Source organism: Pecten maximus, chromosome 11 (assembly GCF_902652985.1).
Source record: "Pecten maximus chromosome 11, xPecMax1.1, whole genome shotgun sequence".
NCBI classification, from domain to species: Eukaryota; Metazoa; Mollusca; class Bivalvia; order Pectinida; family Pectinidae; genus Pecten; species Pecten maximus.
The window spans coordinates 17,686,669-17,702,818 of record NC_047025.1 but is presented as its reverse complement, the minus strand read 5'-3'; the positions used below and the strand labels follow the sequence as shown (position 1 = coordinate 17,702,818).

General features: G+C 35.5%; 1 protein-coding gene and 2 long non-coding RNA genes across 11 annotated transcripts in view; 2 read left to right on the top strand and 1 right to left on the bottom strand.

Annotated features, from left to right (window-relative positions):
• LOC117337463 (zinc finger homeobox protein 4-like) overlaps positions 1–5,094 on the top strand; it is a 90,502-nt gene extending 85,408 nt beyond the window's left edge. For both annotated transcript variants that reach the window (XM_033898451.1, XM_033898452.1), the window contains 3 exons: positions 19–132; positions 391–579; positions 889–5,094. In XM_033898451.1, the coding sequence (XP_033754342.1) occupies positions 19–132; positions 391–579; positions 889–1,571 (986 nt within the window). In that variant the 3' untranslated portion in view covers positions 1,572–5,094. The remainder of the gene's footprint in view (positions 1–18; positions 133–390; positions 580–888) is intronic.
• Positions 5,095–12,319: 7,225 nt separating this feature from the next.
• On the bottom strand, positions 12,320–15,009 carry LOC117337461. Of its 3 annotated transcripts, none has more exons than XR_004534834.1 (2): positions 14,923–15,009; positions 12,320–14,720 (listed from the first exon to the last, which is right to left on the bottom strand). It is a non-coding gene; the product is annotated as an uncharacterized LOC117337461 (long non-coding RNA). The 3 variants fall into 3 exon arrangements; XR_004534833.1 differs by lacking the exon at positions 14,923–15,009 and adding an exon at positions 14,763–14,869 and having other exon boundaries at positions 12,320–14,652; XR_004534832.1 differs by lacking the exon at positions 14,923–15,009 and adding an exon at positions 14,763–14,868.
• LOC117337462 lies at positions 14,084–16,096 on the top strand. Of its 6 annotated transcripts, XR_004534837.1 has the most exons (7): positions 14,576–14,646; positions 14,749–14,790; positions 14,825–14,874; positions 14,909–15,296; positions 15,331–15,482; positions 15,517–15,731; positions 15,766–16,096. It is a non-coding gene; the product is annotated as an uncharacterized LOC117337462 (long non-coding RNA). The 6 variants fall into 6 exon arrangements; XR_004534840.1 differs by adding an exon at positions 14,084–14,198 and having other exon boundaries at positions 14,333–14,874; XR_004534839.1 differs by adding an exon at positions 14,132–14,240 and having other exon boundaries at positions 14,333–14,874.
• The last annotated feature ends 54 nt before the right edge of the window (positions 16,097–16,150 follow it).

Below are 16,150 nucleotides of genomic sequence, written 5' to 3'. Positions count from 1 at the left end.
GTTACTGTTTGTTTTTAGGCTTGAGTGGGCCATTTTTACCCAACGACCTGATGCCAGATGTGAAAAAATTGGAGCACAAGAAATCCAGTGAGAAAAGTACTGAGAAAAGAGAGTCAGACAAAAGGACACCAGGTATGTATTGTCCTGTACATCATTACCTGTCTCTCTTAGAGATATCTCATCTTCATTAATATCAAAAAGCATATTTAGCACCATCTTAATTCAAAGTTTCATTGAAAATGTATATAAAAAAAATATATAATTACATGTACATGTGTAGAGTTTAATTTTAATTTTTCAGAGTTAATTTTAATTTTTATGAGTTAATTTTAATTTTTACAAGTTAATTTTAATTTTTCCCAAATCAATGTCTATCCTTGTATATTACAGTGAAGAAGGAGGCGACTTCCTCTGCTGATGTCCAAATGTCCCTTGCCAATCTGAGTGCCCACCTGATGTCACCAATGGCCGGCATGTTACCAGGGTTTGACCCAAGTATGATGCCATACATGTATCCCGGGTTACCAAGTTACCTCCCAGGAATGGGTATTCCCTTCCTACAGCCTGGACTCATCCCAGGTATGTCAACCAATCAAATTCTTTGTGACATTAACATTTGACCATGTAAGATCTTGTTTGAGTGGTACATTGTACCGTTCAGTAACTGGTAATGTCTTCACTTCAGATCAGTTTCTTGGTAAATAAGGCATTTCGGTCACAAATTTTCTGCTCACATGTTTACATTTTTGAAATTCAACTTTTGAATTGTTAGTTAGACTTAGTTTAAATTTTCATGAGTTATTGAGAAATAAAACAATTTGACAAGTCACTGAGTCTTGTGCCATTTATCTGTACAACATTCGAGTATTTCCATTTTCTGTGTTCCAGGTGCAGACCCATTGTTACCGTATGATCCCCTCACATTTGGAACACCTCTACCTTTACTTCAAATTCCACATCAAGCCATAAAAGATGTTGGTGTCAAACTGATGGAACCGAAGGCAACAATTGCTCAATACACACAGGACTGCAAGTCCATATCCAGTCTACGCTCACTGGTGCGTGGCGTGGATTACAGCTGTGCACGCGAGTCCACTGTCGATGTGGGCTACATCTGTAAGAAATGCCAAATGGTTTATCCTGCTAAGGAGGCCTGTGTCACCCACCAGAGAACCATCTGTTTCCCTGGCGGCAAATACCCTGACAATGTGAATCCAATGTTAAAACTGGAGCAGATTCAGTATGAGTGTCGACTCTGTACCGACACATTCTCCACAGTACAGGAGTATAAAACTCACTGTCAGCTGGACTCTCACATGGCCAAAACTGCACGGCTACAGCAGAAATCATCCTCATCTTCAACATCGTCATCGGCTAGTGTGGTGAAATCGGTGGACGGTGGTTCAACATCCGAGAAACACATCACCAGGCCATTAAGTACAAAGTCTCCAAGCTCTTCCAATAACTTATCATCCTCCCCTTTGCCAAAAGCTGATGCAAGTTTGAATATATCAGGTTCCAGTAGTTTAGTAGATGACATAGCAGAGGAGGCGTCAAATAAGACAGAATGAACAAACAGGCATGAAAACTGTCAGTGAGATTTCTGGTCTAGGCCTAGCATTTCATTATGTTTTTTTTGTAGTTGCTTTAAGCAAAGTGCTGTAATATTTCCAATGCTGTGAATGAACTTTAATGTTGATGTAGTTGTGAACATATCGTGCCGGTCGTAGGTGGTGTCAGATAATTTTTTGTTATAGGTCCTACTTATATAAAAATGTTCTATAATATCTCATATTAAATATTGAGATTGTGTTAAGATGTTATATGATAATGTTGATAATTATCATTGTATTTTTAATTTTTTTTTTAGATACATTTAAACTGTGGTAGAGAATATGCTAAAGTAGAGTACTGTAAAATTAGCCTCAATTATTATAATAAATCGGTAAATGTTCAATTTTTATACATATTTACAAGTAGTGAATAATTGTCATTTAAGGTAGGCAATATAATGAAAGTGTTATACATACATATATATATATATATGATTAAGACGTAGAATTATCATAACCTTGTAGCTGGTTATATACCATTATAGAGACTAAGGTGTAGACGGACTACATACCATATTTCATTGATGGGTTTGGAAAAACACAAATGAGAAAATTACCCAAGAGGCTGAAGATGTTATTAAAAGAACTACACATACACATATATTAAAATGTATGAATGATTGGACCTTCATATAAAAGCAGCTATATACATTTGTACTGATAAAAAATCAGGGTTCCCCAGGTACTGACAGCCGATCATCTCCGTATGCTAGGGAGACAATAATTACACTGCAGTGTTGTGAGAGAATCATAAACCTGTTCAATGTTATCCGTTTATCTCGATAAGCATTTTACCCACTAAAAGTTGTTCAAATATTTTCACTCAAGATCTTAAACATTTAAATCTTTTCATGGGTGTTCCAATTCTTCAGAAGGTACTACACTACCTTCTTTATGTCCTGTTTTCACATTGTTTTGTTGATAACTCCTATAAGATTTGTTTATTTACAACTTATATGTTGGCTCAGCCCATAAGGCATCTCTCAGGCCTAAAACCCAGTTTCACACTGTTTTTCAAGTATGGTTCCTTAAATGTAAGGAGGCAAGTCTGTGTAGGCCTTTATACAATTGTTAACTACATTTCTTTTATACTTGTAGTCTATCGTTGATGATGTTTCAAATTTCAAAGAGTACAAAAAGTGAACATCTATGACTATAACAAGTCAAGTATGATTATATGGGTGTTATGTCCATGACGTGAGAATTCTGTGCCACCATCAAAATTAAACAGCTGTTTGTAACCCAATTGAGTAGAATTGATAGCTACCATTCACCATTTCTCTCATTTGTTAAAATACATTTACAAGAAAACAAATAGATTGATTTCATAGGCTGAGATATCTTTTAGTATTAAATAGAGATTTTCCATGTTTTTGAAACTTTTTGTGCACTCTGAATGCTGAAATATGTGTATAAGTACAATGACTGTGTCCCCTCTTTAGTAGGTTTTGGTGCTGGTTTGTTTGTATATTAAATACAATTGGATTGGTTAGAACTGATTTGTGTGTATGTTATCTATGATATGATTGGTCAAGCTAGATGTATCTCTTTGGTTAATGCAGTTTAATCTGTATAGTATGTATGACTGGTTTGGTTGATACAGATGTTATCTGTTACCTGATTGGTTGATGCAGATGTTATCTGTTACCTGATTGGTTGATGCAGATGTTATCTGTTACCTGATTGGTTGACACTGAGGGGTGCCAGTTATTCTTAGTGAATGGATCTTCTTCTATTGTTGATACCTTTGTTATTGAACAAGATTGTTGTTATTTTTTCCTGTTTTACTATATCTACATTGTGATCATTTATAATTAAATTAAATTTAAATTCATCTTGATAGTCTGAGCGCCAGTGATAAAATTTTTATTCCTAGTTGAAGGTTTGTCATATATGTTGATAGATATAACCTGTATGTCATCCATATTTTTTCTGTTACCCTAGTAACAGTTCTTTGTTCCATGTCATCCATATTTGATCCCTAAGTGTATGGTATAGTGAATCCTTGTATTGTTAGATATAATACCCACGTCAGGTCAATGACGAGCCCCAGTCCCTGCAATATCGCAATGTTGTGTATTACTTCATCCCATCTTATAATCCCCATTTATGAAAACTTTTTTTTTTCAAAACAATTATCTTTAGACATTATCGATATGAGCTTGCAGTTGGCCATTTGTGAAGCTAACGTAGCAAGGTTAGATGTTGATTGTGTATATATTTGTTTTAGAACATATCTACAACCCCATGTATGTGTGTCGTACGTGTGTATGTAATCGGTACACATGTATCTGTATGATAGTCAGACCACATATCTTACATCATATATCTTATACTTTCATTAATAATCACTCATCGATAGACTGCCCGGATATATCATTGTTTATTTCCAGTATCATTATCATGTATTCGATTAGCATGTTATTATGTTGCTGGGCACGATTGGTTGATTAGAATGATTGTATGAATAATTGAATTGTATACAATACATGTATATATATATTGATACATTAGGGTAACGCAATGGTGATCTTATTATCAAGTACCGAATCGGATCTCAGATCAAACTCTTTTTTTCTCTCTCTCTCTTGTATAATTATGATTTTGACCTTGTGAAGTGAAATCCCAACCTATCCCTGTTCATTCTGTAGCCTTTGACCTTTGATCAACTTGTCGTTTCTCAATTTGACCTTTAACCCTTACAATATATAGTCCCCCATGTAATTGTATTTGTCTGTCTATACAGACAGAATATGCCATTCTTCTGGAATAGGGGATATCAGGTACTGTAAACTTCAGGAATTGTAATTGTACTATACATCAGTAGTTGTGTATACTTGTCTGTTAGAATGATGTTGACTACTTCCTTTACATATAAATTTACCTTTTTTCATTTATTCATTATAGCATTTCAAAGTCCTATTTTTTTTCAAATTCCTGTATTTAGTTGTAGGGATAATCATGTCCATTGAGTATCTGCCATCATGTATGGTACTTATTTAGATTCCCCCTTTGATCCCTAACATCTTGACATGGGATTCTACTTTCCATTGTCTAGGGCCAAACTATATCAGATTTTGGGGGTCAAAGGGTGGTATGTTAGATGATTTTAATTAGGCTAACTATAGATTTTTTTTCTGTTAAAAATTGCAATCTCATAGTTGTTAAATTGTTGTACCTTTGTTAAACCTTAAGGTGCTCATCATAAGTTACCCTGTAGGAAAAAACCTTACAAGGTTCATCACATAGGGACTTTTTTCTGCTTTTTATTTCTGTTCTATTATTTTTTTCTGATGAACAGAATTCAATTTTGTTCTATTGAATTATATTTGTTTTGCTATATGTAGCAAGCAGTCAATATTTTATTAAACTTTTTGTCCTTTTTTTGGGTACTGTTGACTGTTTTAGACATTTTAAGAAAAAGTTACATGTAGTCTGCTTTGCAAATATAAAGGAAGAAAATAAATATATCATAACGATACTCAAATTATTTGTGATTATTTTTAATTCTGGATAATTAACAGCCAAATATACCAGACTGTCTAATTCTCCATGACGAAAAAGGAACCACAGGTTCAAAGTAGAGAGAGCAAATTAACAGAGCCTTGAAGAATTATGACCAGGAAGCAAAAATTTCAAAGTAACAAAAGTGTACTCTTGGATTATGGCAAGAGAATCAGACCTCTTATGGCAAGGAGTATTACGCACATACGACATGCATATCAATGTTAATCTATATGACAAAGACTGTGACTTCATGACATCATGACTGGTCGTATGACATGTACAGATTGTGACTAGAGGATCTGTCGTTACTCGGTTAATATTATATACCATGTGGAGGTACTTGTGTTGTTACATTCTAGTCATCGTCAGTTGGAATTCCACATGACACGAGGGACGAGAAAAGTAAGATCCAGGATATGACTACACACATGCAGCACTACACATGACGTAATCCGACACTAACTCGTATGATATGAAGGGAATAGCACCACTCAACTTAAAATGTTCTCTTATAAAGCTGAAATTACAAATCTCATTGGCCAAAAATCACTCCAAGAAATTCCAAACTTTCAAAAAAGACCAAGGAAAGAAACGTCTGAAGGATTGAATCTTGATTTGGTCGATTTCATGGGGTCATGAATTGAGTTGCTCTTGAGACAAATTTAATGAACTGCAAAGCAGTTCATGTTGAATTTGTCTGAAGAGCAACTCAATTCATGACCCCATGAAATCGACTAAATCTAGATTCAATCCTTATATTTCAATTGGTTTTTTTTTCGAATAAAAAAGTCGGTCTAGATATTAATATCTTGTAGCTTGTGCAAGTCTAAATGCGGAAAAGCCAGAGGAGTTCCGGATTGTGCATGTTAGTCGGTCGAGTAAAATAGTCCGCTATTTAAGGATTGAAAAACAGTATTACTTTGTCAAAATAAAAGTATTTAGCATATCTGGTCTTTCATAAAATACAAGAATATATTATAAATTTGATAATTTTAATAATTATTCGATGCTTATAACAGCAATGTAGAAAAAGTGAAATCGTTCTGCGGAAGGATTTTAACCATGTATTCATACACACTGATCAGTGTTAATCTGGTCAAATTCATGAGCAAATGAAACAGACTAAGTTTGGTAGTTTCATTGAGTCAAACTTGAGTAGAAATTGAAATATTTAACTTTAAATCCTCCAACACAGAAAGTTACAACAAGCCTTTCGATCTCCCGGAGTTCTTTGAATCTCAAAAAATCAAACGATTGACCATCTAGTCAGATTAAAAACCTTCATTGGAGAAGCTTTCGCAGAGAAGGAGCATCATATCTTATTGCTGTGTTCTTTGATCAATGGAGAAAGCATACGATACTACATGGCAATATGGTATTATGAAAGACCTGCATGAAATTAGTGTACGTTGGAATCTCCCAAAATTCATTTCAATTTACATAGCTGACAGACATTTCAAAGTTCGCGTTGGTTCAACTTATTCCAAAAAAGCCAAGCAGGAAATGGGAGTCCCTCAGGGTGGGATCCTTTCCATAACTCTTTTCGGTCTAAAAATCAACAGTATAACTAAATGTCTCGGTAAGTCAACTGAAGGGTCTCTATTCGTTGATGACTTCTTGATCTGCTATAGGTAGAAGAACATGTACACAATAGAACGACAACTTCAACAATGTTTAGGCAAACTTCAAACACGGGCAGATGAAAACGGCTCGAAATTTTCCACATGAAAAACTGTTTTCATGCACTTCTGTCAAAAACGAAAACCAAATAATGATCCAGATCTAATATAGATGGTAGCAAAATTCCAGTTGTCGAACAGACTTAATTCCTCAGACTAATGTTCGATTCGAAACTCTCCTTTGTTCTACATATAAAACACCTGAAGGATAAGTGCTCAAAGGCAGTGAACATTTTACGCATATTATCCCATACTGTCGACTAGGGTGCAGACCGTGAAATGCTCTTGCGCCTTTATAGGGTACGTTTTTTATCAAAACTTGACTATGGCTCAATCGTTTAAAAATGCAAAATAACATTACTTTGGGTTCCAAGCCATGTCGGAATAAAAGGCAAAAATTTGTTGATCGGCAAGCAAAATATGCTTTAAATCATATCCCAGTAAGAACTTGAAACAGACCACATCACCACGATGAGAATCATCAGTGAGCTGTCCCTAGAGTGCCAGACCTCCTTGTACACCGTCTTCATGGATTCCAAAAGGCATTTTACGGCATGGACAAGGTCATCTCTCGAGACAAGCAACAAACTTTTTAAAGTACAACCAAAACTTAAAACATCAACACCAAGTCGGAAGGATCGTAGAGAGGAAATAGTCCTCTCTCGGCTCCGTACCGGGCACACATATCTTACTCATTCGTTCCTCTTGAAACGAGAGGATCCACCGGTGTGTTATGCATGTGATGCTCAATTCACAGTAGAGCATTTTTTAATAGAATGTTCCGATTTCAAGCACATTCGTGATAAATACTTTCAAGTCCCGGATATGAAGGCCCTTTTCAGTTCCGTGGAATCGAAATCAATATTTAGCTACTTGAAAGAAATCGATCTATTCTATAGACTTTGATGTCTTTTACGTTACTCTCTTTGACGTTCTATTTATATCACAAAGTTCACATAATCTATTCGTACATATATATATTTTACCATTTTTAAACAACATTTTTTATCATAATGATCTAAATATACAATACGAATGCTTTTAAAAATGACAAATTTTATCTGAGTTTAACTTTAAAAATAAAAACCGATAGTATATTGTTTGGCCCTAAATGACCCTAGTTGTCGATGGGCCGTAAAACATAAACAAACAAACAAACAAACAAACAAACATAATGATCATAATGATCATAATGATCTAAATATACAATACGAATGCTTTTAAAAATGACAAATTTTATCTGAGTTTAACTTTAAAAATAAAAACCGATAGTATATTGTTTGGCCCTAAATGACCCTAGTTGTCGATGGGCCGTAAAACATAAAAAAACAAACAAACAAACAAACAAGGTCATCTGGAAACTGATGCAGCACTATGGCCTTCCCCAAAAGTACATCGCTATCATCCAGTAATTGTAAGAGGACACCACCTGCCAAGTTAAACATGAGAGAAAGCTAACCGACCCCTTCAAGGTAGAGACCGGTGTACGCCAGGGATGCCCTAATGTTGCCAACAATCTTTCTGATGGCGGTAGACTGGAGTATGGGGCAGTTCACAGCAGGCCAGAAGACCGGAATCCAGTGGACATTCAACAAACAGCTAGAAGACCACGACTTTGCCTGCTCTCCCAAAGACAACAAGATGTGCAAGAAAAGTAAGTGCCAGTCTCAGGAGGAAGCCAAGAAGGTCGACCTCAAAATCAACACTGCAAAGACATAGATCTTACACATTATTCTACCATGTTTGCTATGCAACGCCAGTTTTGATTGGTTTAAAACCATGTATTATTTTCCAATAATACACGCTCGTGCCAATAATACACGCTCGTGAGTCAAGGCTGTTACAATTTTATATATCTAATATTCACACATTTTATGTAAGGTTACTATAGCCGAGTGGGCTAATGGGTTAGTCTTTCGTTCAATTTTTATCACGACGCGAGTTCGAATCCTACCAGGCCCCTTCCTCGTCCTCGTTGTATATCCTGCAACAATACATGAATCATCGTTAATTATTTCTTAAACAACCAACAGTGAGACCCAGTCCGACTTCAGAAGGAGGATATTAAAGAAGTAGAGAAATTCACCTACCTGGGCAGCATAGTGAGCAAGGACGGAGGAGCAGATGAGGACATTAAGAGGTGCATCAGCAAAGCGAGACATGCCTATCTGGCAATCTTCAGCCCTCTCACTTCACAACAAGATTAGGACTTTCAACACCAATATCAGATCAGTCCTTATTTACGACTCCAAAACTTGGCGTACAACCAAACCTAACAGGAACAAACTACAAACACCCTCAACAGATACCTGCACAATATCCTAAACATTAGGTGGCCAGAGATCATCTCTAATAAGGACCTTTAGAATAAAACTAAACAAACACTGGTTGAAGAAGACATCAAGAAGAGCAAATGGGGGTAGATTGGCCACACAATGTGTTAAGCACCAGCACCTGAAATGAAGGTAACCCACATGACGCGGATCAAGCTGAAGAGGATCTCTCAAAACCGAGTCCATTGGAGGAGTGCTGTTGTGGCCCTTTGTTCCCGAGCAGAACCGGAGGCATAAGTCAAGTAAGTCAGTCCCTAATGGTAAAACTGGGGGTGGGGGATTAGAGATCTATATTTTTTTCCCGTCCATCTTGTACAGTTTGAAGTTTGGGGTTATTGGGTCAAGGTCACTGTTACTTTTTTAGAAAATCATTGTGAGTGCTCCAGCAGCTTCATTCCTTGAGGGATTTTGATAAAATCACTTGTAAGGACCATAAAATCTTGGTTGTAAGGTCAAGGTCATCCTTACTATTTTTAGAAAATCCTAGTTTCATTTTATATGTAGGTAGGTGATTCCTCTGTCATAATACTTAATTTAAATCAGTCACAATCTAATTGTATACTTTTCACTTGCCCAAATTAACAGTAAAACGGAACTTTCTATACAAATCATTATAGTGTAATATTTCTTAATATCTAGTGGGGGCTTTGTTTGTTTGTGTGTTTTACAGCCCATCGACAACTAGGGTCATTAGGGCCGGTAAGGGCTGGTGGGAGCTGGTGGGGACATGTATTGCTTTACCAATACTCAGTATACTTGTGGAGGATAATTCATCATGCCAAACAGAAAGTATATAATTTTTCAAGACTATACCGGCATGTTAAATCATGTTTTTAATTGGATCCATAGTGTTTTTTAACATCAGTATGACCATTTAGTTATTTTCTGATTCAAACAGCTGCAATACACTGACCCTTAGAAATAGGACACCTGTATAAACCGGCCAAATGTTTGTAACTGTGCTCCACCTGATCTTCCATTATGTATGAAGAAAGATAACTCCTGTTCAATGTTATACATTACCATACATTTTTACTTATTTTACACATAAATTTGAATTATCAGTAAAGAAATAAGATTTTAAATATCTTTCAGGTAAAAAAAATAAAAAGCAAAAAATTCCAAACATTTTGGGATGAAGTTTTGGAGGGTCTTACATGTACATGGTAAGCACCATTGTAGATTCCAGCATGTCCCATGTGTGTAATTAATTTAATCTACAACTGGACCGTGATACTTCGATACTTCAGTTTCTATGGTGAACCGTTCTAGTAAATAATCAATATATGGGAAATTTGAAGAGTCGAAATAAAGCCGTGTGTCGTTACTTCACTCAATACAGAAGTACTTAGTATCAATTAATCCTGGTATGAGCCGGGAAATCACAATGTAATTATCTAAAAACGATCAACTTGTGAAGGCATTGTTAAACACGTCAGTAAGATAATTGTTACATCAACTTATCAGTACACACATCCTGACTCATTTATCTTAAAGTACGCTTGACCTAATTACCAATGAATAATTTAGGTAGCAGATCATGCAATAGGATCATTAATCAAATAGACCAAAAGTAAATCTTTACACTGAAATCTGTTTAATGGTTCTGTGGTATATATACTGGAAGTACAGCTTTTACACTGAAATCTGTTTAATGGTTCTATGGTATATATACTGGAAGTACACCTTTTACACTGAAATCTATTTAATGGTTCTGTGATATATGTACTGGAAGTACAGCTTTTACACTGAAATCTGTTTAATGGTTCTGTGATATATATACTGGAAGTACAGCTTTTACACTGAAATCTATTTAATGGTTCTGTGATATATATACTGGAAGTACAGCTTTTACACTGAAATCTATTTAATGGTTCTATGGTATATATACTGGAAGTACAGCTTTTACACTGAAATATATTTAATGGTTCTATGGTATATATACTGGAAGTACAGCTTTTACACTGAAATATATTTAATGGATCTGTGATATATATACTGGAAGTACAGCTTTTACACTGAAATATATTTAATGGTTCTATGATTTATATACTGGAAGTACAGCTTTTACACTGAAATCTGTTTAATGGTTCTATGGTATATATACTGGAAGTACACCTTTTACACTGAAATCTATTTAATGGTTCTGTGATATTTGTACTGGAAGTACAGCTTTTACACTGAAATCTGTTTAATGGTTCTGTGATATATATACTGGAAGTACAGCTTTTACACTGAAATCTATTTAATGGTTCTGTGATATATATACTGGAAGTACAGCTTTTACACTGAAATATATTTAATGGTTCTATGGTATATATACTGGAAGTACAGCTTTTACACTGAAATAGATTTAATGGTTCTGTGATATATATACTGGAAGTACAGCTTTTACACTGAAATCTGTTTAATGGTTCTATGGTATATATACTGGAAGTACACCTTTTACACTGAAATCTATTTAATGGTTCTGTGATATTTGTACTGGAAGTACAGCTTTTACACTGAAATCTGTTTAATGGTTCTGTGATATATATACTGGAAGTACAGCTTTTACACTGAAATCTATTTAATGGTTCTGTGATATATATACTGGAAGTACAGCTTTTACACTGAAATATATTTAATGGTTCTATGGTATATATACTGGAAGTACAGCTTTTACACTGAAATAGATTTAATGGTTCTGTGATATATATACTGGAAGTACAGCTTTTACACTGAAATATATTTAATGGTTCTATGGTTTATATACTGGAAGTACAGCTTTTACACTGAAATATATTTAATGGTTCTATGATATATATACTGGAAGTAAACCTTTTACTCTGAAATCTGATTAATGGTTCTGTGGTTTATATACTGGAAGTACAGCTTTTACACTGAAATATATTTAATGGTTCTGTGATATATATACTGGAAGTACAGCTTTTACACTGAAATATATTTAATGGTTCTGTGATATATATACTGGAAGTACAGCTTTTACACTGAAATCTAATGGTACTACAGTATATAAACATAACAAACACATTTCTTACTAAAATCTTTAATGGTCCTTTCAAGTATATTCATCAATCATTACTATAAAGGTACAGATATTCTAACTTTCTACAATGTACATACCCAGGTCAATCATTATTAATACTGTATATCGGTTTTATTTTAGCGAGTGCCTATTTTTTTCGCTAATTTAGCGACCACACTCCGTCGCGAATTATAAAACAGCGCTTAAAATTGGTATTGTTATACAACAGGTGTTATCTCCCTTGCTCTCCTACCGATCAATGTATATGTATGTGTGTAAATGCGTACAGGTATGCTCAATTGACCGTGGCTCGATTGAATTGTTATCATCAATAAATATGTGTTCACAGCTGACCATACCTTGTCCATTGTATGTTTGAAATCATAACGAGCTTGGCTTTGACAGTGTAAACATGGCTATGTTAGATATGTTACGTACGAAGGACAAACAAAGCCCCAGGGTTAGCAGAACGACGAACGATCCAGACTGCACTGACCAAATCCAGCCAATGGACCATAGTGTAAATAAATGCGTAAAGGATTTCTAAAAAAAATCAGTTCGAGCAGTGGTATGCGGACGAGATCGGTGTGTGGCCGCGGTACGCACAGTTTATTATACTATGTATATTGTATACTGCATGTTGTATACATTTGGAATTGTCAATAAATATCATTGCTTAGTATTTGTTGTTTGTGTTGTATATGAAACTTACTAGCTGTGTTAGACGCCAAAAATGAAATACACTAAATTAAGTAAAATAAAACATAGTAATTTGTATAGAAAACGTGAAATTTGGCATACGCTAAAAAAAAACGATATACTGTATATCAAGATCAACAAAAATTCCCCTTGTCATTAACAATAAAATGCTTCTTTATTCTGAAAGGCACAAGTTGTCCCTGTATTCTATCCATTTACATAAAAAAACATACATACAAAACTGTACATACTCTTGCTTAGAATCAAATACAACAATATACAGACTAACAGTACTGTCTTTTCAGCTTGTTTACAATTATGACATGTTCAATACCATATAGACTGCCTGAATTACATTGTACAAATGTAGACTATCGGTATAACCTGAGAAAGCTCAAGGTTGCCTTATTATTCAGCAAGGCTTATACTTCTGTTTTCTTCTATATACATATACATAACAGCAGATTCTCAATAAATAGAAATTCTTTAAAAATTAAAGGACACCAGTCACTACTAACAGGCTAGAGTGACAATGCTACTGAACACCTTTAAGGAATGTATAAATGCCATCCCTGTATAGTTACACTACCAGGTACACTTTGTTACTGTTTTAGTATATGGTACCTGTGTGAAAATATATTTCCTTTATAACTAAATTTGGCGAAGTATCTCTTATCCGAAGTACAGTTTAACATAAGGAGAGTGCTCTCCATTCACGGAGCTATCACCATGTATAACATCCTGAACAATTCCAGTAGGAATCCAGACAACAATAAGGAACACTGCCAAGAATAAGTACATGTATTGTTACTGCAGAATCAAAACGTTTGCAGATAATGTGTGCTTAATTGTACAAGTGGAATATATGGGGAATTAGTCAAATGAAAAGAATTTGTTTCCAACAAAATATTTGTGTTTCAAATATGCTTAAAGACTTAATAAGCCTAGTCTGCTGAGAGTTTCCATCACTAACTACCTATAGTCAATGTCTGGAGTCAATGTCCAGAATCTGTAAAGGTCTACCTATAGTCAATGTCCAGAATCTGTAAAGGTCTACCTTTAGTCAATGTCCAGAATCTGTAAAGGTCTACCTATAGTCAATGTCCAGAATCTGTAAAGGTCTACCTTTAGTCAATGTCCAGAATCTGTAAAGGTCTACCTTTAGTCAATGTCCAGAATCTGTAAAGGTCTACCTATAGTCAATGTCCAGAATCTGTAAAGGTCCACCTATAGTCAATGTCCAGAATCTATAAAGGTGTAAAGGTCTACATTTAGTCAATGTCCAGAATCTGTAAAGGTGTAAAGGTCCACCTATAGTCGATGTCCAGAATCTGTAAAGGTGTAAAGGTCTACCGTTAGTCGATGTCCAGAATCTGTAAAGGTGTAAAGGTCTACCGTTAGTCAATGTCCAGAATCTGTAAAGGTGTAAAGGTCTACCGTTAGTCAATGTCCAGAATCTGTAAAGGTGTAAAGGTCCACCTATAGTCAATGTCCAGAATCTGTAAACGTCCACCTATAGTCAATGTCCAGAATCTGTAAAGGTCTACCTTTAGTCAATGTCCAGAATCTGTAAAGGTCTACCTATAGTCAATGTCCAGAATCTGTAAAGGTCTACCTATAGTCAATGTCCAGAATCTGTAAAGGTCTACCTTTAGTCAATGTCCAGAATCTGTAAAGGTCTACCTATAGTCAATGTCCAGAATCTGTAAAGGTCCACCTATAGTCAATGTCCAGAATCTATAAAGGTGTAAAGGTCTACATTTAGTCAATGTCCAGAATCTGTAAAGGTCTACCTATAGTCAATGTCCAGAATCTGTAAAGGTCCACCTATAGTCAATGTCCAGAATCTGTAAAGGTCCACCTATAGTCAATGTCCAGAATCTATAAAGGTGTAAAGGTCTACCTATAGTCAATGTCCAGAATCTGTAAAGGTCCACCTATAGTCAATGTCCAGAATCTATAAAGGTGTAAAGGTCTACATTTAGTCAATGTCCAGAATCTGTAAAGGTGTAAAGGTCTACCGTTAGTCGATGTCCAGAATCTGTAAAGGTGTAAAGGTCCACCTATAGTCAATGTCCAGAATCTGTAAAGGTCCACCTATAGTCAATGTCCAGAATCTGTAAAGGTGTAAAGGTCCACCTATAGTCAATGTCCAGAATCTGTAAAGGTCCACCTATAGTCAATGTCCAGAATCTGTAAAGGTCCACCTATAGTCAATGTCCAGAATCTGTAAAGGTGTAAAGGTCCACCTATAGTCAATGTCCAGAATCTGTAAAGGTCCACCTATAGTCAATGTCCAGAATCTATAAAGGTGTAAAGGTCTACCTATAGTCAATGTCCAGAATCTGTAAAGGTCCACCTATAGTCAATGTCCAGAATCTATAAAGGTGTAAAGGTCTACATTTAGTCAATGTCCAGAATCTGTAAAGGTGTAAAGGTCTACCGTTAGTCGATGTCCAGAATCTGTAAAGGTGTAAAGGTCCACCTATAGTCAATGTCCAGAATCTGTAAAGGTCCACCTATAGTCAATGTCCAGAATCTGTAAAGGTGTAAAGGTCCACCTATAGTCAATGTCCAGAATCTGTAAAGGTCCACCTATAGTCAATGTCCAGAATCTGTAAAGGTCTACCTATATTCAATGTCCAGAATCTGTAAAGGTGTAAAGGTCCACCTATAGTCAATGTCTGGAGTCAATGTCCAGAATCTGTAAAAGTGTAAAGGTCCACCTATAGTCAATGTCCAGAATCTGTAAAGGTGTAAAGGTCTACCTTTAGTCAATGTCCAGAATCTGTAAAGGTCTACCTTTAGTCAATGTCCAGAATCTGTAAAGGTGTAAAGGTCCACCTATAGTCAATGTCCAGAATCTGTAAAGGTCCACCTATAGTCAATGTCCAGAATCTATAAAGGTGTAAAGGTCCACATATAGTCAATGTCCAGAATCTGTAAAGGTCTACCTTTAGTCAATGTCCAGAATCTGTAAAGGTCTACCTTTAGTTAACGTCTGAAGCCAATATCGATCCAGGATCTGTTAACAGCTAATTATGACCAATGTCCAAATAATATCCATGTTAGATAAAATGTCCAGTACTGCATTAAAACAGGGAGCTAATGGAATGTTTATCATTTGACAAGACATCTGGCGTGAAGACGTAGTTTTGACTTATAGGTAGGACTAGAATTAAGAGCATAGCTACCGGCTCTTAAATCACTTATATTGTCAATGGGCCATAAAACTAAGAGCCTAGATATGAGATATACATTGTAATATTCAAACTTTCCTGGCCTACATTT